This window comes from Mustela nivalis (assembly GCF_964662115.1).
Source record: "Mustela nivalis genome assembly, chromosome: 9".
Lineage (NCBI taxonomy): Eukaryota > Metazoa > Chordata > Mammalia > Carnivora > Mustelidae > Mustela > Mustela nivalis.
Genome location: NC_139028.1, coordinates 69,456,456 through 69,481,922, shown reverse-complemented (window position 1 = coordinate 69,481,922; position 25,467 = coordinate 69,456,456). Strand labels below are relative to the sequence as shown.

The 25,467-nt window shown below is 43.1% G+C and overlaps 1 protein-coding gene across 2 annotated transcripts in view; it reads right to left on the bottom strand.

Moving 5' to 3' along the window:
* Positions 1-25,467, bottom strand: part of SYT9 (synaptotagmin 9) — a 202,983-nt gene that overhangs the window by 129,479 nt on the left and 48,037 nt on the right. Inside the window, exons 2-4 of one of the 2 annotated variants that reach the window (XM_082682995.1) lie at positions 17,425-17,776; positions 11,016-11,123; positions 6,949-7,495 (exon numbers count right to left, since the gene is read on the bottom strand). In XM_082682995.1, coding sequence (XP_082539121.1) covers positions 6,949-7,495; positions 11,016-11,123; positions 17,425-17,776 — 1,007 coding nt within the window. The remainder of the gene's footprint in view (positions 1-6,948; positions 7,496-11,015; positions 11,124-17,424; positions 17,777-25,467) is intronic. The other variant, XM_082682996.1, reaches the window with a different exon arrangement.

Here is a 25,467-nt window from a genome sequence, read left to right as displayed (position 1 = left end):
CCTCACTCTCCTCCCTTGCAAACTTCCTAAACCTAAACAGAAGCCAGAGACCAAAAGAGCTCTTTTTAGTTCAAAGAAAAATAAACAAAACCCACCAAAGCCACTAGTAGCACCAAGGAGGAGCAAAATTAAAGTATCCAGAATAATCTCCCAACTGATTTTATAAATCAAGAATTACCTTGGGGCACCTGGGTGGCTCAGTGGGTTAAGCCTCTGCCTTTGGCTCCAGTCATGATCTCAGGGTCCTGGGATCGAGCCCCGCATCGGGCTCTCTGCTTGGCGGGAAGCCTGCTTCCCCCTCTCTCTCTGCCTGCCTCTCTGCCTACTTGTGACCTCCCTCTCTGTCAAATAAATAAATAAAATCTTAAAAAAAAAAAAAAGAATTACCTTGACTCCGATCCAGATAAGGACCATATGAGAAAGTAAATGACATGTATCACTCATCAGGACAGATTAAAAAAAAAATCTAAACAACATATTTGCAATGTATAAAACAGGTGATACATCAAAGCCTGTTTCAATCATACTAGGAATAAAAGATTGTTTCAAAATTAGAAAACTGATCAATATATTGAATAAAACAGCAAATTAAAGCAGAGAAAAAAATTTTACAGGATCATAGCAAGTTAAAGCAGAGAAAAACCTGGGGCACCTGGGTGGCTCAGTCAGCTGAGCACGCGACTCTTGATTTCAGCTCAGATCATGATCTCAGGTTTGTGGGATCAAGCCTCATATTGATCAAGGTTTGTGGGATCAAGCCTCATACACTCAGTGTGAAGTCTGTTTGTCCCTTTCCCTCTGCTCCTCCCCCCTACTCAAGCTGTCTATCTCTAAAATAAATAAATACAATTTTTAAGAAAAATAAAGCAGATGGGCATGGGTGGCTCAGTGGATTAAGCCTCTGCCTTTGGCTCAGGTCATGATCTGAGCCATGCATAGGGCTCTCTGCTCAGCAGGGAGCCTGCTTCCCCCTGCCCTCACCTGCCTCTGCCTACTTGTGATCTCTCTGTCAAATAAATAAATAAAATCTCAAAAAAAAAAAATGAAGCAGAGAAAAGCTTCACAGGATTATAGCATTTGACAAAACAAATGTTTATAATAAAAAGTCTTAGTCAACTAAGAATGGAGGGATATATTCTTTTCTTTTTTTTTTTTGAAGGATATATTCTTAAATGATAAAGACATCCACAAAATATCTACAGCCAAATTGTACTCCATGAAAATGTTAAAGACATTTCACTTAAAAGTAGGAATAAGCCAAGGATGACTACTACCATAAATTATTATTTGGTATTATATTGGAAATCTTAGTCTGTGAACTAAATTAAAAAATAAATAAAAGCATAAAGATTAGGGAAAAAACAAACAAAACTATTACAATTCACATGTCTAATTAGCTACAAAGAAAATTCAGAAGATTCTGCAAATTATGAAAATTAGTAAGAATTTTGCAAGATTGCCAAATTGAAGATAAATATATAAAATTTAAACTGCATTACTATACAGCAGCAAAAGTTAGGAAATGTAATTTTAGAAAAAATGCTACAGTTGACCCTTGAGCAATGTGAAGGTTAGGGATGCTGACGTCCCAAGACTTAATTATTAATAGCCTACTGTTGACTAGAAGCCTTACTGATAACATAGTTAATTAACACATATTTTATATGTTACCTGTATTATATATTGTATTCATATAATAAAATAAGCTTGAGAAAAGAAAGTCATTAGAAAGAGAAAATACATTTACAGTCTTGGACTGTATTCATGCAGGGAAAAAAAATGCATGTGTAAGTAGATCCACACAGTTCAAACTCGTGTTGTTCAAGGGTCAGCTGTAGCTGAAATAATGAAAATTATAGCAACTACCAATACATCTAATAAGAGACATGCAAGATCCTCATGAAGAAAATCATAATGAAAGAATGAAAGAATTTTAGTTTTTCATAAATAGACTCAATATCATAAAACAAGCAAAATTTTCCTATCAATCTACAGACTTCATACAATTCCAAACAAATACCAGAAAGAATTATTAATTTGATGGTTTGATTCATTGATTCTTTGATTTGACGTGAAAGGTCAAGTATCAGCCAAGACTGAACTGAAGGAAAAGCAGGCTAGAGGACTGTTCTTTCAGATATTATGCCTTATCATAGAGCGACAGTCATTTGCAAATTGTGCTATAGTTAGATACAGTCAAAAAGAACAAAATAAAGAAAAATGATTCCAGAAACAGCCTCTTCATATATGGAAACCTATATAGGACAAAGCATGCACTGCAGACTACTGAAAAAACTATGTCAGAAAATTGATTATCCATAGAGAAAAGCATGATGTATCAGGGACTGAATGTTTGTGCCACCACCTCCCCCCACAATTCACGTATTGAAGCCCTAACCCTTAACTCGTGAGGGTATTTGGAGGTGGGTCCTTTGGGAGGCAATTAAGTTTAGATGGGGTCATGATGGTGGGGACTGCATGATGGGATTAGTGCCATCATAAGAGAAAGGGGTGCCTGGCTGGCTCAGTCGGTGGAGTGTGCAACCCCTGATCTCAGGGTTGTAAGTTCAAGCCCCATGTTGGTGGTAGAGATTGCTTAAAAATAAAACCTTTGGATGGAACTAGAGCATATCATGCTTAGCGAAATAAGTCAAGCAGAGAAAGACAACTATCATATGATCTCCCTGATATGAGGAAGTGGTGATGCAACATGGGTGCTTAAGTGGGTACGAGAAGAATAAATGAAACAAGATGGGATTGGGAGGGAGACAAACCATAGGTGACTCTTAATCTCACAAAACAAACTGAGGGTTGCTGGGGGGAGGGGATTTGGGAGAAGGGGGTGGGACATTGGGGAGGGTATGTGCTTTGGTGAGTGCTGTGAAGTGTGTAAACCTGGTGATTCACAGACCTGTACCCCTGGGGATAAAAATATATGTTTATAAAAAAAAAATTAAAAAAAAAATAAAACCTAAAAAAAAAAAAAAGAGAGAGAGAGAGAGAGACCAGAGAGCATGTGCGCTCTCTCTCTCTCTCTCTCTCTCTCTCTCCTCCACATGAGGACACATTGACAACGTAGCTGTCTGCAAGGCAGGAAGAAAGCTCTCCCAAGGAACTGAATCTGCAAACACCTTGGTCTTGGACTTTTCAGCCTCTGGAACTAAGAGAAATAAATTCGTGTTGTTTCAGCCACCCAGTGTATGATATGCTGCTACAGCAGCCTGAGCTAACACAGGGTGCCTGCACTCCACTGTACAAACACTTTCATTCTGGGTGGACTAAATTCATAATTAGGAAAGTCAAAACTTTAAAACTTCTAACAGAAAACACAGGAGAAATATCTTTATGACATAGGGTAAGGAAGGATTTCTTTAAAAAGACACAAAAGCATTAACTTATGAGGGAAAATTTGTTATGTTTTACTACATTAAACATAAGACCCTCTATTGATCAACAGATACAGTCATAAATTGAGAGATGATGTTTGTTAATACATATCACCAACAAAGGATTTGCCTCCAGCCTATACAAAGAACATATATGAATCAATAAGGAGAAAAAAATGAGAGGAAAAGGTGCTGAATAAGCATTGTGCAAAAAAGGAAATGTGGATGACCATCCGAAGATGATCAACCTTGACAACCAAGGAAATATGAATTACTTATCATGTCACAGGCAGGCACATACACACATACTAAACAGTGTGGCAACTGTAAGGTTTGGTGAGAATGTGGAGCATGAGGAACTGTCGTACCTCACCAGAGGGAGGATGAAATTGGACAGTTGTTGTGGAAAGGAAGTCCGCGAGGCCTAGAAAAGTCCAACACATGTGCACCTTACCTCTATCAGGGATACATCCTAGAGGAATTATTACATATGTAAACTAGGAGATTTGCACAAAAATGTTCTCTGGAGTATTATTATAATTATTAAAAACAAATAAGCACCCAAATATCATCAATACGAGAAAGCTAATTTGTCATCTACAATCAATGGAATATTATATAGCAATGAAGACACATGAACCACCGATTTACTTATCTCTCTTGTTAAATGTCACAAAGTGGGCTGAAAAAAAGAAGTCAAAGAAGAGCTATGAAAAGCAGAAACAGACAAAACCAAACACTGTATTGTCTTACAAATATGTCACAATATATATAAAATTCAGAATAGTGCTTTCTGCTTGGCAGGAGTGGACCTAGAGGGAAGGAGAGGAAGGAAGACATTCCAAGGGTCAGCAGAAGTACTGGTTCTGGTCTATTCTTCAGATGAACAGTGGGTTCATGCCTGTTCATTTAATTATTCCCTTATTAATCTGTCCTTGTCCATTATATACATTGTGTTGTATACATGCTATATTATAAAGATTATTTATTTCCTTTAGAAAGAGAGAGAGCATTGAGTGGGAGGGGCAGAGGGAGAAAGAATCTAAAGCAGACTGTGTGCTGAGACGAAAGCCTGAAGCAAGGCTCGATCTCATGACCCTGAGACCAAGACCTGAGCTGAAACCGAGTCAGACCCTTAACGTACTACGCCACCCAGGTGCGCCCTAGTGCTATATTACAAAAACAGAAACTTGGCAAGCCTCAGACCTTCATGTTCAGTCCCTATACAAAGCTACAATCAAAATAGCCTCAAATAATAATTTTGAAAATGGAATTTTAAAAACTACACGGTCATTTTTAAAATTTTTTCTCACAAGACTGTGAGCTTTTTTCTCACAAGAATGAAAAGCCTGAAATGAATTTAACATTATTTGTCAACTATACTTCAATAAACAACAACTATATGGCAGATTATAAAATAATCTGTAATTCCATTCTCAGAACCTGCCCTCTCCTCAAGATATTTGTTGTTCTCCTGAGGAAAGGGCTGAGAATTTTGAAGCCTTTACCTGTATCAGTTTTCCTCCTCATAAATAATTCTACAGTCTCCTCAACTCAGTGGAAATTAGGATTTTCCAACACAGACACGGGCACTTTTACTCCCGGGAAAGTGCTAAAATGGCCACCATCTCAATGCCTGAAGGTCTCTGCAGGCTGCCGTTCTATACTCTCATCCCCTGGAAACTGGCCTACATGTTTCCACCACTCAGTGTTGCTCTGCCTATAAAGTCTCTAGAAGTCCGCTCACAGCAGGATCCCTCTTGAGCTTTGTGATAATCATTCCAGTGATTTTGCGGAATCCATTTGTCAAACAATATAAATGGATGTCCTCTCAGATTGTGTGACCCACCCTGGTCAAGGAGTATCCTTGTTGGCCAGCAGTATCTCAGCTCATTTCCCAGGGGACTCGGTAACTGCTCCAGGAAACGAGTTCCTTCTTGAGCCCCTCATATCTTAGTATACGCAGTCTGCCCATTTTGTTACCTCCTGATTTTGGCAACTGGGATTGGGAAACAGTCTTTGCTTTCCCCAGCACCCATTTTTGGATTTACAGATATCAACCTTTACAAGATTGACGAGATCTGTTCCTTCTCCAATCTCCCAAATCATCTTACTTTCATCAACTGCTGTTCCCCGTGCCTTTTCCAGCTCTCTCTTTCCTTTCCTCATCGTTATGATAAACTCCATGCTACAACTTTGCTTCTTTGAGTAGCAGGACACACCTGGCACCGGGATCTCGTGGCACGTGAAGAGAAGGCGTCTCTTGGAACAGCCAAAGTGCAGGTGAGTTCCCAGTTCGCAAAGGCAGCCAAGCGTGAGAAAGTACTAGTATGAGGGTTTGGCCATTGGGCAGAGATTTTGTGTGTTCTCTTCCTGAACGGAAAGGGAGCCTTTCCCTGACTGGACTCCAAACTCAAGCTGGATCATCATTTGAGCTGAGGAAGGATTGTGGTGCTTGGTGCCTTTGGATGCCAAGGCAGAGAATGAAAATTATCCTGGCCTCAGAAGGACTTGTATTCTAGGAGACATGTGAACAGAATTGCCTGAGGCAATCTGGATGGGAGGAAAGAAAAAAGTGGCTTTAAAATATCAGAGGTACTGGGGCGCCTGGGTGGCTTAGATGGTTAAGCATCTCCCTTAGACTCAGGTCATGATCTCAGGGTCCTGGGGTCGAGCCCCAAGTGGGGCTCCCTGCTCAGCAGGGAGTCTGTTTCTCCCTCCCCCTTTGCTGCTCCCCTGCTTGTGCTCTCTCTCTCTCTCTCTCAAATAAATAAAATTTAAGAAGTAAAATATCAGTTACCTAAGAGGGTCCCTCTTTCTTCTCTATAAGGAGTGTCAATACACATGTGCAGGATGGTGAGAAGGATGGAAATGGAGTAGTAATATCACCACTGCGATCTCATTTAAAATGTAAACATGGGTATGTGGTATTACTTCATAGCACTTCTGCCCTCACTCCTGAGCTCTAGATTGGATGTGACCTTCCATAGATGAGCTTTGTCGATATCTGCAGATCTTTTCAGACTGAACTCCTTACCGTTTTGATTCTCTGCTTAAAAGTGTGGTGCCAACTCTCTGCAACCATTCTCACTTCTGGGATTAAAGAGGAAGATCTGATCATGGCAAATGCAGCTGAGTTGACCTGGGAACATGCTCAAGGACTTAATGCTCTCAGAGAGTCTGGCAACGGTCTCGTAGCTGAAGATTACAGTTAATAGGATGCCAGGATCCATTTAGCACAAATAACCTAAGAAAGCTCTACAGAAAATGTGGTAAGGAGGGCAGATAATATCTCCTGCCAATTAAGGAAGAACTAAGAATTAGAAAGCAGAGAAGAGAGAATGTTATGCTTCATGCTGTTTTCATGAATAATTCTGGGAACTTCTAAAATGAATATTGTTAAAGACCTGTTTCTGGGAAGGTACAAGAAAGTTCTGAAACAACAGCTATCCAGACACTGATGTGAATTTTATACTTCGTCCCCACAATAAATAAGGTGTAAATAATCTGTTTGCATGCAGACCGAGAAGCCGCCCCCAGGATGGAGAAATGCTGGACTTACGTTGGTGACATACTCGATATCCTTCCAAAGGATGCACTCCCTGGGGAAATCGGCCAAGTCTAAGAAGTGCTCCACCACCACTTGGCCAATTAGGTCATGGCGAGAGAACCTGTCAAAGTCATACACAGAGAAGTGAAGCTTCCGGGCCGCAAGGTCATTGTAGGGAACTGGAAACAAAAACACTTCATCAAACACGGGGTTCAGGGTCTTCCTGTGAACTTTAGTCTGGTGTTTGGTTTTCCGATCGGGAAGCAAATAGATCTTGACATAAGGATCTGAAGTCCCGGAAAAGTCCTTGGCAGGCAAATTGACAGCTTTGTGAATCTTCACTATGAGCTGCTCTAAGTCACAGTCATATTTTAAAATGAAATTCAGTTTCCCACAGGCTTTGCTGTTACCCCTTGTCCCATCATCAGTATCCAGTGACCTCTGCTTATATAACTCTGGTTTAATTCGACCAATTCCAGTCAACTGTTCCTGTTTCTGAAGCTGCTGGATATTGAAGTCCGGGTTTGACAGGTTGAGTTGTCTTCGGATTGAATTATGCCTTGAGTGAAGAGCAAGAGAGAACAAAGTTACGACCTCATTAGCCACAGCTCTTTCAGAAACTTGTGCCTGGGATGTAGGTAGCCTGTTATGTGCTGTTAAGAGCTTAGATCTGCGGGCTTTTTTTTTTTTTTTTTTTTGGCCTAAATTCAAAATGCTCATCAATGTGAGTAAGCTGCTCCCCAAGGCTTGAAGCTCAAAAGTGAGGCTTGGTATCAGGAAATGAACCCACTAACACATGACCTTGGGAGCTTTAAAGGTCGAATGCACTTTCAAGAAGAATATGGCATTAAAGAAGCTCATTCAGCCAGCAGAATGGAAAGGTTTGTACAAATCGCTTTAAAAATAAAATTGCCCACCTTTACGTATAATGTCATCCTGAAACTGAAACACTAAGCTACTTGTTATCTTAGGGAGAATGCATCCATCTCTAAAATCACATAGAATTTCCTGTCACTGGCTTATAACTTTATTAGTAAGTAAGTTCTTGCTGGCTCAAATCAAAGCATTTCAGCGCAAGAGCACAGTGTTTGCTCTCGTGAGAATGTGTGTGACAGGCTGCGTCTGCCTGTGGCGGACTGCGCTGGCTCTGACAGGTACAAATGGCAGCTCCGTGACAGCGTTTCTATCACACCACGTGGGGGATTAGTGATCAGGGGGAGGGGTTTTATTTCTGTCATAAACACGAACAGTATAAAAATTAAAGGTAAGCTACCCTCAGTGTACATAGGGATTCAGAGAAGGTTGAATACTGATATTTGCAAATTAAATATTTGCTGACAGAATCTACTCTTCACCCTATAATCTTATTGCTTTGGGTTAGTGGTTTCCCTGGAATTCTCTTTGAAACCTACCTTACCTGTGTGAGTCCTCATGAACTGAGAGAAGTAGTCATTAGATGCAAGGATGTTTTTAATGTTATTTGTGTTTGTTTTCAGCCCAGCGTTCAGAGTCACTGTATTGTATCTTCTGCTCTCTCTCAATAGCCTTAATTAAAGTAGCCTCTCTCCACCAGTAGGTGGAAGGGGACAGCCAGGCTGTCTCTGAGGGACTTACAAATTACTGGAGAGTCAGAGAAAACATTTGAGTTTGTCTTCTTTTCCTTTATGAAACAAAGATGTAAAATGGCATTACTAGACCCCCAAACATGTTTGTGATATAGACACTGTTATGGTGAACACTCCTCTTCATCCTCAAATATGCTCCTGGCTACTCATCACCCATCGGGTACAACAGGAACCACCACAGAACTGTCAGGTGCACCTGTCACAGCCAACACAGCCCACTGCAGGCGGAAACACCCAGGCACGTACATTCTCATATGTGTAAAAACCATGTGGTCTGAAAGTCTCTGTTGTCAGATTTTCATTTCTTACAAAGAAATCCACCATCTTAAGTCTTCTCAGCATCATATGATTTCTTGGGGGAGAGGGGAGAGCAGGGGTTGCTGTTAAACACCTAAAACCGGCCCCCTGTGCTAGTACAGCTCGGCTGTTCCCTGTCCAGACACTGACCCTTTACACTGCTGGAACAGAGCTCCAGTCTCACTCTACTAGGATATCTGGGCAAAAGGGACTGGCAGGGAGCGGTCAGTGTCCAGCGCTATGAAGAGCCCATAAGGGGCTGGGGCCCATTCTGGCCTCTGCTATTGACTTTTCCCTCCAGGCTGGATTCCAACAAGGGCCATGCTTGGGTCTGGTGTAAACGGTTGGAAAGATTCCAACAAGGGCCATGCTTGGGTCTGGTGTCAGTTCCCGCCTACAAGAGGCCATTCCAGAACTGTCTAGTGATGCTGTTTGAATACTCAAGTACTCTCTCAAGGCCTACAAGACATATTTTCTTTGGGCCAATGTCTGACAGAACACCTGTCCTGTGTCAAGGCTAGACCCAGAGGCTGCCACTCGGCTACCACTTGTCTCCCAAGGTGGGTGCTGAGCCGACTCTCTGTGCATAACAACTCATCTCTGGGTTTTCTGAGTACTGGCTTTAGTCTTCTCACAGCAACATTTTGTCTTAACCCTATCTGTAGGACTAGGCCTGCTGAGTAAATTAAAAAATTTGTAAATTTAAAATACACGAGGGGTGCGTGGGTGGCTCAGTGGGTTAAGCCTCTGCCTTCAGCTCAGGTCATGATCCCGGCGTCCTGGGATCGAGCCCCACATCGGGCTCTCTGCTCAGCAGTGAGCCTGCTTCCTCCTCTCTCTCTCTCTCTGCTTCTCTGCCTACTTGTGATCTCTGTCTGTCAAATAAATAAATAAAATCTTTAAAATACATGAACCTGACTGTTTAGCAATAGAACATATTCTATTTTACTTGTACATCTTCTAAACAAGAAATCTGAACAGAAATCAGTCTCATGTTCTCTGCTCCTCCTAACCACAGTGGATTGCCAGGGGGCTGAGGGGGTGGACTGGGGAGGGCATCATGAAGAGATCTTACTTCAAAGACCAAAACAAGATCCCAACTGCACAGGATGCATCCATTCAAAATTCCAATAGAGCCGAAGATTCTTTTTAAAAATCAAGCAAAGATATGAACATTATTATCTACCCAAATGGTTTCCATCACTAGTTTCATTCCCAACATTTCCGCCTCCATTCAGAGTCACACTTACTAGTAGGAAAACAGTTGAATCCCACTCTAAGGCGGTGGCTTAAAGCAGACAGCAGACTGTAACAGGCCATGACAGTTCTCGCTCCCTGGGGCTCTCTTTCAATCACTTTCAATTTCCTTTCAGAAGAGAGTCAGGGATTACTGGAGTTGTGGGGTGGGCGAGCAGACTGGAGAAGCTCAGAGCAGTCAGAGAGCCAGGGTAATTCACCACCTCCCTGCGTAACCTCTGCCTCTCTCTGGACTGAGACATGAGCAAGGGCTGCCCCCGGGATGGGAAGACAAGGGGAGGAAATGGAAAATCAATATCCAATCGCTCTCATAGGCAGCTCACATGGAAGCAGGCGGGAAAAGCAAGTATGAAGCAAGAGACGGTAAGGAGAGGGTGGTGGGGTTATGGACATCGGGGAAGTTATGTGCTATGATGAGTGCTGTGAAGTGTGTAAACCTGGCGATTCACAGACCTTTACCCCTGGGGCTAATAATACATTATATGTTAATAAAAAATTTTTTAAAAAGTATGAAGTAAGAGAGGATAGATATGGACCAGAACGTTTTGATCTGGCTCCTGCCAACTCAGGTGAGATGGTTCTAAAATGGTCAATGGAGGTGGCCCTTGACTATAGTAAACTAGAGGCCCCAGGGCAAGGGTTTGGAATTTTAATGATACAGAGTATGACAGGGAGGGATCTGTATCTGAAGCAAGAAGTTGTCTGAGTGGGTCTGGGGAATCCAGCATTTTGGTGACCTTAGGACTTAATGTGCAAAATGAAAGGAAGGGGGAAGAATGGTTTCCAAAGACTGGGAGTGAAAAGGAAAGCCTAGAGACAGGGTCCTTTGGAAATAAGTCACACTCTGACACTGTCTTAGAGAAGCCAGGCACTGGGGTTGAGACCCTCAGCTTTACCCACCTCCCATCCCCGCTTAGTGCAGGTGGAGGACATTTTCCTGTTGTGGAAGAGAGCTGAACGTTTGGATGCAGCTGTCCCAGATCTGAGTTGGAAGACTGGTGGCTGAGCCTGGAGAAAGCCGAATTTCAAAGATGATTAAGAAAATCTGTAAAGCAGATTTCCCACAACAAACTCAAAAACACTTTAATGCCTAAAGGAATCTGAGCCTCACTGGTTGCAGCCTCAGGTCAGCAGAGGCAGGAGCCCAGATACAAAAAGCTTTTCCTCCTTTCCTTTCCTCAAATTTGAATTAACCAGTTCCAGGGGTCACACGTTGAGTTCCCAAACAAATTCTTGGTCCCTGAACCATGACCCCAAAGCCCACTACCTCCACTGGGTTTTAAGAAAGAGGACAATGCCACAATTTACCAAATAGGAATGTGCAAAGCAAGGAATCAGGTAGGATGGAAGGTCCAGAGGGGCAAAGCCTACTGCCTGCAAGGAGTTGGCTAGCCAGGGGTGTGATAAAACAGTCAAAACCAACTACATAGCAGGTTCAGAAGAGGATAAGAACTGACCAAATATTAAGGAGCCACACAAACAGAGACAGAGGCCCCTGGCTGGGGTAACAGTCATGAAGGAAATGGTATTCTCACCAAGCCTGGCTACTTAACTTGGCCTCATATTATCAGCCTCCGAACTGATGCTATTGACTTCATAGGAAATTAAATAAAGTTTCCACATTAGCTCCCAGCTCTCCAGCAAGATAGGATCTTCAACTCTTCTGCCCCCACAGCTTTCTCCTCACATACGCCTACATCTTCCATCCAGGCTGTGTGTGAGAGCCAACGCTCATCATTCCCACCATCCCTTCCACCTCTGGGTCTCCCATGCAGCTACAGGCAAGTGTGGGCTCTTCTATCCATCACCTCAGTGACCCCATCTCAGAGGTGAAACCTGGCCTATCCCTTCCCTGGTTCTGGGGCACCAATGATGACTGAGTTTAGGGGTTCAAGGAGAGGAAAGAGAGAAGAAAACTGTGATTTCAGAACCACATGGCTTTCTTCATGAGGTTTAAGTCAAGACAGGGAAGTTTGGAAACAATGGGGATAGGACTGTTTCCCTTCTTGGACCCCCCCCCCCGCCCCCAGGTGATAGAGAGGAGAGAGTTAGGTTGTCCTGAGCCAAAGGCAGACACGGAAAAGGAAGTCTCGGACAGGGCAGATGCAGTGAACTGATTATAGGGCAGAAGGAAATGGGGTTCTTTCTTAGCACAGGATTCAGAAGTTTCTGGAATGAATGATATAAGAAAGATTTAAGCATCACACCTTCGCCAATGGAGGTGTGTAGTCAAGTGTAGTCGGAAACTCTGAGGCATGACCTGCTTCCTCCTACACCTCCTACCCAAATTCAACACGTTTGAACTCTTGGTGTCACTTCTAATATTTTATTCCCTATTTCTAAGAGCCTGTGTCCACCAATACCTTCTCAAAAGTAGCTCACAACTCTTGCCTGTCTCCCTCCACTCCCATTGCTTCCAGTGAGTTCAGGCCTCAAAATTACAGGCCTGAATCAGCCTCTATAGCCAGCCTTCATCCCGTCCCAAGCATCTTAGACGCTCCTGCCCAGTTAATCTATGAGAACAATTTGAGCACTTCATATTCTTGTCTATTTCCCCAACTAGGCTATGGACCTTTTGAGGTCAGGGCTGTATTTTTTTTATCTCTTTATTACCAGTACATGATAGAAGACTTTGCACGTAGCAGATGCTTAATACAACTGTCTAGAGTAAATACATAAATGCCAAGGACATAACAGTTTCCAATAATTAAATCCCAGTAGAGAAAATGCACATTTACATCAAGTTTCAGAATCTCATAGGAGCTGAGGGAGAGCTAAGCAGCTTCCATTTTTGAAGCCATCAGTTTATTAAAGCCTGAAGAAATACCTCAGAGTTAAATGTTTTCATCTAACCAATGTTTTCAACACACCGCACATACACAGGCATACCAGTTACTGAAGTTGTGGCCAGCAATGGGACCCAAATCTAAAATGCAATGATTGTCATCTTCTTTCAACTCTGTCAGAATATTTCTGTGACTCTAGGGATTGCTTAGTTCAGAGATAAGGCCAAAAGTCTATGTGTAAGGCTCTGAATGAAGGTAAAACCTGAAACAAGAGGCTTTCCACCAACCTCATTCCATATAGGCCCTTCCTCAGTTTATACTGCTGCCTTATGCCATTCTTGTCAGCAGAACACGAGACTAGTGGCTGGATATTGATGAAGGTATTTTGTCAGTCATTGATGCAAAAAGTCTGCTCTATGCCAGGGGCTGCACTAGGTGTTACATATATAGGGAGAAACAAAGAAGATGCAGTTTCCAAGCTCACAGAACTCACAGATGAGAGAGGGAGTAGAGGCAACAAGCCAACAAATAATCATTGAATTAGAAGAGTTCAATCCAGGAGCACCTGGATGGTTCAGTTGTTAAGCGTCTGCCTTTGGCTCAGGTCGTGATCCCAGGGTCCTGGGATTAAGCCCCAGGTTGGGCTCCCTGCTCAGCGGGAAGCCTGCTTCTCTCTCTCCCTCTGTCCCTGCTTGTGTTCCCTCCCTTGCTGTCTCTCTCTCTGTCAAATAAATAAAATCTTAAAAGAAAAAATAAAAAGAGTTCAATCCTGTGAAGAAATGCAAGCAAGGCAGCTTGTGAGAGAATGAAGAGTGGGAAGGGGTAGAGGAAAGAGCACATCCCTCAGACAGGGTGGTCGGGGAGATCTTTCTGAAGAGGTGATGCTTTAGGTGGGTATTAAAGCTGCAAAAGAGCTGTAGAGGAAAAGGAAAAGCATTCTGGGCAGAGGGAACTTCGTGTGTGAAGGCCTCAAGGTGTGAAAATACAGGGATACTGAAGGCACTGAGAGAGAGGCTAGTGCAGCTGGAACGCGATGAGCTTTCCCAGGTAAAGCTTCCTAGTGAGACTGTGTCCGCCAAGGTAGGGCTGTGTGGCACTGAGGCAGAGAGCTGACAGAAGGAGACTGTGGCAATAATGTGCAGACCCTAACAAGCCTGATAAAAAGATGGCAGTGTGGTAATTGAAATTTTTGTAAAACTGAAGTGTTACCTAGGTCCCATCTTGGGATATGAATCAAGAAATGCCTAAGATTGCCTGTCAAAGTCCCTTCCATTTTGAGGACCCAGGGATTTTTTAAGATTTGGAATAGAGATCTTTAAAAGGTTCTGGTATTGAAGTATTCTGGGGAAAAAAAAAATCCATATTCCCAGGATATTACACAGAACAGATTTCATCTAAATTGAAAAGAATGAACAGGAACTTCGAAGGGTTCTAATAATAACTGAGCCAACTAGAAAGAGAATGTTAACATGACTGATCTTGAGAAAACAACAGAAAGTCATCCTGACCAGAAGCCTTCCAAGGAGATAAAAACAACGCCCATCCTTAGGGCCTTCCATAGACATTGGTGGGAAGCACACATATTCAAGCTCAAGAGGCCAGGAGAGAGTGAGTTTCCTAATGTCAGTGCTGTGGCAGAAGCTATGCCGATGGGTCACAGGGACAGCAGGGACACCCTTAATGGAGAGTCTAAGCCTTAGGTGCTCTGGGTCAAGGAGGTGTCCTGGGCCCCTTGGGGCAAGGCACAATGGCTGCAGGAGGGAAGCAGTAAGAAAGAAAGAGACAGCACTGAGGAAGTAAGGAGCATCATGAGGGGGTAAAAAGGGAAGAAATAAGAACTAGCAGGGCAGACTGCTGAGAGCCATCTCAGAACAGAGAACCCTCCCCCTGCCAAAATCAGTATCAAAAATGTTACTAAAAAAAGAATGTAAAACTGTTTTGGAACATGAAGGAAATTTCATTCATTTCTCTGCTTTCATCAGTAAAAAAGATTTTGTGTTTGATTATAACATAACACAATCCCTAAAGAATTAGAAGACCATACACCACTCATTATGATGAGACCATGAATCATAGATATATATTTTCAGACATAACCCGTAACACTGGGTCAGTAGCAATTTAGGTAAGAATGTTTTAAATGCATAATGATGCAAATTATTAGTATTAGGTCAAATGTAGCTAGAAAGAGTTTAGTTTCTTTATGGTCAGATATTACTAAACTTGATTTGGTTATCAGAAAAGATAATTACAAGACTCCAAAAATCTAAATGTGAAGTTCATTTTATAGGGATCATTCTTTTGCTTTCCTCTTTTTATCTTTTTCTCCTTCTACTCAATTTCCATAAATCAGTGGTGAAGATAGCAGTTTTTATTTTTAAATTAAATCTATTTCTTGATTTATAGAGTACTTATACATATTTTCTAAAATAAATATTGTGATAATAAGAGTGATATGACTGCTATCAAGTCATCAGAATTATGGTAGAGACCTCAGATCCATAATCTAACAAGAGCACAGTACTATCACCTTGCTGCGATGGGACACAGATCAGAAAAATAAACTTGCAGAAGAAAACCAAATAGGAGACGCTTTTTATGGATGCCTCTCCTGAAAGCCTCTGGTTATTGAAATACTGAAGGAATTTTGTTCCGAGTTTGCACCCCTGTGCGAACGCCATGACAGCATCAAACATAGCTCTAGCTATATTTAAGTCTACATCTAAAGAGAAATCCTAGTGATAAAGTCTGAGAAGTTCTTCTAAATCAAATGGCAAACAACCATCCATTTCCTCACAGAGGAATATTTTAGGTTTAGCTCTTTGATTCAGATTTGGAAATGATGCTAAAATAGGTTTGTGGAAAAATTAAATTATAAACTGTCAGATTCCATCCCACTTAATGTGAATGTGCAGACTCTAGGATAAACTCGATTAACATAAAAGAGGGTAAAATCTTATTTCTGTTTCTCAGGAACAAATAAAAAAGATTTTTTTCAAGAGGCCCCCAAACCACACTCATACTTTCCGAACGATGGCACGTGCTCTGCCTCTGGCTATCGCTCAAAGATTTTCATTTAGAAAAAGCTGCTTCCTGTATCTCTCTTCCTGAAATCTCCTGTTAAAAGTAGATCATTATATCCAGATATTGGATATAATGATATTGGATATTATATCCAGATTCAGAATTGACTGTTTAACCTCAAAACCATGTCTGTGCCACATCTGAGTCCTGGGAGAGCCAGTCACAGTGAGAATGATCAGGACAAAATCAAGTACTGGAATCAAAATGGCAGCTCAGGCTTCGGAGCGTGTACCAGGTGCAGCCCATGTGAAGCGTATGATGTGCATGTTCCTGCTTCATTCTTAAAACTACCCAAATGCTGCTATTCTCACTATCCCTCTCTCACAGAAGAGGCAATGGAAACATGGAGGTAAGTACTATATCCAGTGTCATGCATGTAAGTAAAGCCAGTTCACTGACCCCAGAGCCCTTTTTTTTTAATCACTGCCTTACATGATTTCTCTATTGCATAAAGCACAGGGCATCCGGCCCACTGACAGAGAGTGACCCTCGGCCTGGGTACTCTAGGCCTTGCAAAGGCTGAAGATGGACAAAGACCTCCAGCCACTCTGCAGACCACAAAGACAACCTGTATGAGACAGCTAGGCTAGGTCAGAAGCACGGAGCACAAATTCAATAGCACTAGGAGGGCAGCAGGAAGAGTAGTTAAGAGCTCAGGCTCTGGTGTTGGTTGCATCAGGGTTCAAAACCCGAGTGCATGCCAACATGACTTTTTTTTTTTTTTAAATTTTTTATTTTTTATAAACATATATTTTTATCCCCAGGGGTACAGGTCTGTGAATCACCAGGTTTACACACTTCACAGCACTCACCAAAGCACATACCCTCCCCAATGTCCATAATCCCACCCCCTTCTCCCAAACCCCCTCCCCCCAGCAACCCTCAGTTTGTGAGATTAAGAGTCACTTATGGTTTGTCTCCCTCCCAACCCCATCTTGTTTCATTTATTCTTCTCCTACCCACTTAAGTCTCCATGTTGCATCACCACTTCCTCATATCAGGGAGATCATATGATAGTTGTCTTTCTCTGCTTGACTTATTTCGCTAAGCATGATACGCTCTAGTTCCATCCATGTTGTTTTACTTAACCTCTTTGACTTAAGTTTCTTCTTCTGTGAAATGAAAATGTTAACATCTGCATCTCATGCAAAGTTGTAGACTATCATAAAATAATGCACATGAAGTTCTTAAACTTGACAAGTCTTGGCAATGTAACTATTGTTATTATGGACTAAGCGGAGACTACTTAGAGAGCTCAGGAGAGGTAAGGAACCTCACTGGAGCAGAAGAAGCACCCCGATTTCCCATATTTATGTCTCTGGCACTGAAAGGAGGTGGGAAAGGTTGCAAGCTCTGGGGCTCATCAGTGCTACTACTGGCAAGAGAGGAAAGCGAGTGGTCCCTGCCTTGCATTCAGAAAGGAAAGGGGTATTACTGACCGGGCCGACGAGGTTGGCTCTGTGACTTGGCGCTGCACACGGACGCCATGGGCACAGTTCTCCTGGCCCCCGGTCTGGGTCGAGAGGGGAATGTCAGGGGAGGTGTGGCTGATCTTCATGGAGGCGTCCGGGCAGGGGGTGGGAGGGTCTAGGAAGCCCTCACTGTTCTCCTGCTCATTGGTTTCTGTGTCCGTGTAGTTAAGAGGTTCCCGATTGTTTTCTTTGCTACCAGAGAGCAGGCCTCGTTCTCGCCACGGAACCCAGCAGAGTTTCCAAGACACAAAGAGAGACACGCCAAAAAGCGCGAGGCCACAGGCAGTGACCACGAGGGTCAGCAGGCTCACCGAGATATCTGCAAAGAAGCAAAGGTCAAAAGTCAGTGTGATAGTTCTTCCTGTGCAATCCATTGCACGGCGTGGGTAGAAAGACCCATTCATCCCTACACCCCTCACGAGCCGGCTGCAGGGTCACCTGATTCTGGCGCAGGGAGACTGAGAGGCAGACACAGCACAGAGCATGTAACATGCAGGCAATATTTCAACAAAGAACAGTCTAAGTATATCCAGGGTATATCCAGGGAGACCAGGAATGCCCCCCAAGTCACTGAGAGCCTACACCACGGCAATACAAATCTCTGAGGTTTTGTGAGCAGGGCAGTTTCAGCGGTCATTTCAGAGAGCTGTAGAATTGAATTTGGGAACTGTTTAAGTAACAGTTTTCTAAAACAAGAGAAACTAGAGTGCTTTTTTCCTCTTTCTGATCTTGATTTTGAAGGGTCTAAGCAAAATGAAGCTCATGCCCTCTGAAGCCTCAAGAACACCGTCCCAGGGCGCCTGGGTGGCTCAGTGGGTTAAGCCGCTGCCTTCGGCTCAGGTCATGATCTCAGGGTCCTGGGATCGAGTCCCGCATCGGGCTCTCTGCTCAGCAGGGAGCCTGCTTCCTCCTCTCTCTCTCTGCCTGCCTCTCTGCCTACTTGTGATCTCTCTCTGTCAAATAAATAAATAAAATCTTTAAAAAAAAAAAAAAAAAAAAGAATACTGTCCCAGCCAGGGCCCAGGGGCCCAGGCCCCTGACCATGAGGGTTTGGGTTTCTTAGTAGAAGACCCTGAGACAAGTATTCAAGGGCAGGTGGTTTATTTAGAAGGTGAAGAAAACACAGGTAGGGGAGTAGGGAAGCAGTCCAGGGAAGGCAGCCAGCAAAGGGGTCTTCCACAAGCCAGTTACCATTGATGGAGGTGACACCTCCAGGGCGAGCGTCACACCTCAGTCACCCCACACAAGGGGCAAGGACCTGGGCTCTTCATAATGTCAACTCCCTTCAGTCACAAACTGGAGGACAGCTCTCAAGGGGCATTTCCCACTGGCAGCATGAGCAGCAAAGTAATAAGCTTTAGCAGCCAAAAAAAAATCCCACATTCAAATAAACACCGTGGCAGGCCTGTGGAGGTCAGCAGGCAGGTGCCAAAATGGTGCGGGTGAGTGGCTGCAGCAAGGCAACCCGGGCACTTGTTAGCTGGACCGTGCAGCCTCAGCTAGGCCTGTGGCGGTGCGATGCCTGTGTCCCTAAGTCTCAGAACAAAGTCCGGCCTCCTCCAGGCTTCCGCCCCATGCAACAGCCAGGCCGGGAAGGCTAAGCCATCAACAGGAACCCGCTGCTGGCACCAGGGTGGTTGGAAAGTCCTTTCGTTCAAGGACACTCCCACCTGCCCTTACAGTGCTCTGTTACACTCAGGAGCTCCGAGGGGTCTCCCAGGTTTGGCCTTTACTGTCCACCATCAGCACTGGCATTGCTTCAGCCCAAGTTTCCCAGCTATGGGCTGGGCACTGCACTAGTTTTGGAGATACTACAAGGGGGAACGTGACAGCCACATTCCACACTTTCTTCACAGACCCATATTCTTGCGAAGGGGAGAATTAGGAATAAGTTAATTTTCACAGTATCAGTTATCCACAGCATGCCAACAATCCGTGACGCGAGACAACTGGTATTCCTGCTGGGGCATGCATGGGAGCCCTGACTGCGAGTCACTTACTAGGGAGCCAAGCTGACCACCCACCATCCATGTGCTTTTTGACACGACTCTGAGGGTACTTCATCATTCTTATGAAATGATAAAGCAGTTTCTTCATGAAAAATTGCTCTCAAGAGAATGCCAGCTGCCAGGGCTGGTGATAGAGCTAATGTATCTCCCCCAGGCCTCCCCATCAGTCTTTGTCCTTTCGGCAAAGTAGTATTCCATCTCTACGTGACAACACTGGAGTTTCACATGGCTCAGTGAGCTCAAATCTGCTACCTCTCTCTCCTCAGGTCCCACTGCAAGGGGGTTAGCAAACTATCCAACAATAGAAAACAAGGATGGGTTCCATCAATCCATCCGTAAGCCAATAGCACTGAGGAATTTCTGGAATTGTTTTATTTTATTTTTTTTTAAAAGATTTTATTTATTTATTTGACAGACACGAGATCACAAGTAGGGAGAGAGGCAGGCAGAAGGAAGCAGGCTCCCTGCTGAGCAGAGAGCCTGATGTGGGGCTCGCTCCCAAGACCCTGGATCATGACCTAAGCCGAAGGCAGAGGCTTAACCCTCTGAGCCACCCAGGTGCCCTTGGAATTGTTTTAAAGGAAAAGCCAGTTAGTACTGAACACTGAACACGAGCAAATGAAGGGACACTAAGGAGACAATAAAAATTAAAACTCCCAGGTGCAGAGCAGCAGGGGCAGGGATGAGGACAGGAAGGAGCCTCAGTGGGAGCAAAGTAAAGGGCCCCAGAAATCACACCTCATGGAGCCCCAAAATGAGGTAGGGAGAGGGCGTGGTCTGGCCACAGGCTCCACTGGGTCCTGATGGCTCATACGGGAGAGTGGCAAATTTCTCAGTGCTGACTTCCAGGATAGGTAGTAGAACTAGGGACACAAAAGGGAGGAGACCCTGTCACAGTTAATCAGGCTGCCACAGCAAACATCAACTCCACCTTGTCCAGTAAAATCTAAAACCAAAACAGGCTCCACACCATACTGAAATCCCTTAAAACATTCTGTAGTCCAAAGGGAGGCCAAACTCATCTGTGTCCTGTCAATCTCTTGGGCGCTGTCCTGACACAGACACTGCTACAAGATACTGGCAAAGGCTGGAGTTGGGGCACGCTGGAGAGCAGTAGGGTTTAGAAGTGCAATGTGCTCATCATATTATTCACCAAATAGGGGCTCTCCCCCACCACAGCACCCCTTATGCCGAGGAAGGAGAATCAATCCTAATCCCTAGATGGTGTTTGTCCCTATGAGTTGCTCTAGTCAATAAAATAAGAGTAGATACGGTCCATGCTGCCTCTAGCCAGAGGGACTCTTGGATCCCACCCTTTGCCATGAAAAGAAATCTCAAAGCTCAGTCTTCCAACTTAGGTGCTATAATGGGAAGGCTTGTGGCACAGGCCCAACGTCCAGAATAAGAACCAAACTTAAACTGGATTCCCAGACTCGGGCAGAGCTACAACTGATCCACAGATCCATGAGCAAGATCTAAATAGTTGAAGTTTTAAGTCACTAACATTTTGAGGGTGTTTGTTACCATGGCAGAAAAATATGACTAATACACATGACCATATAAATTCACTGCCCAAAGCTGGGAAACATTTAAGAGAGAGAAGGGGTGGGGGCACCTGGGTGACTCAGTCAGTTAAGCATCCAAGTCTTGGTTTTGGCTCAGGTCATGATCTCAGGGTCGTGGCATCGAGCCCTGCATTGGCTCATTTTCCCTCTGTCTCTGCCCACCCCCATCCCTCCAGCTTGTGTGTGCCCTCTCTTTCTAAACAAATCTTTAAAAAAAACCAAGAGAGAGTGAAAGGGTGATGTTAATGACTGCTTGGGACAGGAGACTTCACCCAGTATCCAGGGTAAAGCAGAGCATATGGTCACTCTGACTCATCACCTTGGTACAACATAATCTCCTGGGGTTAACATGGCATAGACAACACGCCCACTTTTGCTAGTAACTACAGGGCCCTAACCCAACTCAAGAATGACCCCAGCTTGTTAAGGGACTCTCAAGCTCGTGCACCCAAAAAACCAGCTTGCTCCTAAGTCCAGGCATGGGGGATCCATGAGAGCAACCATCTTGTCTATCTCAGCACTGAATGCCAAACAACTAAAAGAATGCCTGGCACATAGTAGGCGTTCAGTAAATGTCTGATGATACCCACCTGAGGAGCCCTGTAGCCACCTGCTACATTTACCATGACTTATGCTTGGGGCCTGCAAACTCTACTCACATTCATAATCATTATCGATTTTTGTGCATATAGGTATTACAGAGAATTGCTGGCAAATGGCAAAAATGATTTTCTCTTTTTCACACAAAGGTGCCCTGTGGGTTAGCAATGGGCCAGGGAATACCTTCCTGGAGAAACCAACGGTGACCAACACAGACACACCAACCACTAAACACAATCATCTGGGCTTCTATTTTGCAAACAACTCAGCGTACCCTCTGGACACTTTTCTCTCTTTCTTCAGAACAAAGTGTTAGAAACTGCTGTGGAGTAACCAAGTGGTAGCTACTACCCACCTCAGACTCACGACCTTAGGAAAGGGAGAAGGAGAATCGGCTCAGAATCACATAATAGTTCTGCTTAGAAGAGAAGTTATATCTTAAGTTAGGGGGTAGGTACATGGCCAATTGTTTTATGATTGATCCTGAAACCATATGTATTCACTATATATATTCTTTGGCATTTATGGCATACTTCAAAAGGAAAGAAAATAGTAACATCAAAAAATAATTATTCTAAAGATAAATTTTCTAAAAAATGGGAAAGTATGCTTAGTTCTTTTGACCAAGAGCCAAGAGAATAACCAGATGGTTATTTGGGGATGAAAGGAGGCAAATGGCAACCCAGTTCCGATCCAGATCCCTGGAGGTGCTGCTGCTTAAGGTGACTGTGCATGAAAACTATCCAGACCTGACAGAGGGTGACATTCCTTCAGGGAGGATGTGGCATAGAAGACCCTGCCATTAGGACTGACCATCAGAACTCTTATTCTCCCTGCAATCAGGTGTAGCGATTAGACATGACGTAATGTGGCAAGACCCACAACAACATATCCAAGACACCATGACTTCCCTACACTCAACAGATATCCCAGTTATATACCTATAATCCTAAGGGATCCATGCAAGCTCAAGACTTGTTTTGGAACAGCAAATATTATTGTCCAATGAATGCAAGGCTAAGCGTCCATCCACTATATAGGGACAGATGAACAGCAGTTGTTCCCCTAAACTGAGGTGGGCCATGAAGAACACATAAACTGACAACCAAAGAAAATTCATGGGACAAAGGAGCAGCTCAAAAGAAGTTAGCCAAGCTGGGCATTCAGAATAAACTGGCCCTTGGCATTAAACAAATCAATGCAAGAGGCAAATTAATTCTTATACCCAGCGAGATAAATAAAATTGTGACTAAAACTAAGAAGTATGGCTGCAGTAGTGATCAGAATCAGACTGGTCTGAGATCCCACCTGACCTAAGAAAAGAAGATCATAGTCCTAGAATTCTAAAGCTAGCCACATTATCACAAAAGAGGGGGAAAAAGCATTTTCAAGCAGTTGATGACTCAGAAAATAAACCATTCTCCTTTTTAAGGATAAAACCTTTCCTGCATTAAATCTAAGGAAATTCTCCAAATGAACAAATTAAAATTTATGTAAGAATAGAGAATCCAAGAAAGGAAGGACATACTACATAAGATACATAGTTACATACTGTGTATCACAAAAATTAGTGATAAGCAAAGAAAACAACACAAAGTGCATTAAATCTAAATAATTGTTGGTTATGAGGTTATGAGTTTAATGTAAGAGCAAAGAAATGATGCTACACACACAACTTAAATTCCACCAATTCCAACAAAACATGGGAGGCAGAAGGAGGAAGGAAGTAAAAACAAATTGAATGTCCTATATTGTTAGCATGCAGAGATTATCAATATTTCAACTTGATATTAATAAGGAAGTACAAGTATATAAGTAATGAATCTTGGAACACTGCATCAAAAACTATTGATGGGCTCCTGGGTGGCTCAGCTGTTATGCATCTGCCTTTGGCTCAGGTCATGATCCCAGGGTCCTGGGATCGAGTTCCGCATCTGGCTCCCTGCTCAGCGGGGAGCCTGCTTCTCCCTCTCCTACTCCCACTGCTTGTGTTCTCTCTTTGACTGTCTCTTTCTGTCAAATAAATAAATAAAATCTTAAAAAAAAAAAGAAATTCAAGTGTGCATCCTAAACTTACATATATTAAAAAAAAAACTAATGAAGTATTTTATGGTAACTGACATAACACAATTTTTTTAAAAAAGGAAGTACGGGTGCAATTATGTATATAAAATACTTAAGGGGAACTTTGATTCATAATGGTACATTTGATATATATTATTAACCTCTCCTTGAGAATCACACTAAGTGATAGGACATATATTAAAAAATATCAACAACAATCACAAGGAGTACAGCATAAGACAATCAACAAACTAAAAAACTTTTCTGGAAGACTATGTAGATAGAGAAACAGCAGAAGATGCAGATGGCAATATACCTAAGGGTGTAGGCCTGACCTACTGAACTCAGCCTTAGGACACAGACATTTCCAGTATGGCAGCAGCTAAGACTGAGATACAGAGCTAAAAATATGGGCATGGATTGATAATCTTCAATAAAATATTGTTAAATCTCTAGGGAGAAAACAAGGCAACTAGTGCGAGAATTAGTACCCAAAAGCAAAATCCTCCACATTCTTGCAAAAAACATAACCCTTTAAATCCCCTTAAAGTAGATTTGCCTGTTAAAATATTGCCCACAGTTACAAATCCTCATAGTTAGCTTTTCTACTGCCTCATTATTAAATACAACTAAGCTGCAAAGAATCACCAGCCATGTAAGGAAATCTTACAGCATTCAGATCAATGTATAGAAGCCAAAAAGAGATTCCCAGAGAATACAGATAAATCAGTGAGGAAACAAGAATTTTTCATTCATAGGATGTTTCCAGAAGGTTTTTGGTCCACAATACTAGAGTAGACTTCTAGTAAATGAATGAGGAATAAGATATTGGTTTTTTAAAATATTTTATTTATTTATTTGCCAGAGAGAGAGAGAGAGTACAAGGAAGGGGAGTGGCAGGCAGTGGGATAAGTGGGCTCCCCATGGAGCAAGGAGCCAGATGCAGGACTTGATCCTAGGACACCAGATCATGACCTGAGCTGAAGGCAGACGCTTAATGACTGAATGAGCCACCCAGGTGTCCCATCACATAGTGTTGTTAGAAGTAAAATAATATGATTGCTGAAACAAATTAAAAATTTCATAGAGGGAGAGGGGTAAGGAGGGTGGGTTGGCACATGATGGATACTAAGGAGAGCAAGTGTTGTGATGAGCACTGGGTGTTATATGCAACTAATGAGTCATTGAATACTACATCAAAAACTAATGTACTATATGCTGGCTAACTGAACCAAAAAAAAAAAAAAAATTTCAGGGGCGCCTTGATGGCTCGGTGGGTTGAATCTCTGCCTTCGGCTCAGGTCATGATTTCAGGGTCCTGGGATCGAGACCCGCATTTGGCTCTCTCCTCAGCGGGGAGCCTGATTCCCCCTCCCTTCTGTCTTCCTCTCTGCCTGTGATCTCTCTCTCTCCCTCTGTCAAATTAAAAAAAATTTTTTTCATAGGGGGGCAGAGAGTTTCTGATTTAGTAGGTCTGCCTATCAAGTTCCTAGGTGCTGCTGCTGTTGCTGCTGTTGCAGCAGTGGTCTGGGTATACTCTGAGAACTACTTGGCCTGTTGTTGAACTTCAATGAATTAACCACTAATTAGTATGTGTATAGTGCAGAGAAGCATGAAGAGAAGACATGCCTCCTCCTGTCCTCAAGAAGTTTAACTCCTGGCTGGAGAATTGCAAACTGCATATTCAGGAACCATGAGCAACAAAGGAGAGATGATACATTGGAAGTTCTAAGAGGAGATGCTAAGTAGACTATGGACCACTTAGTTGGATA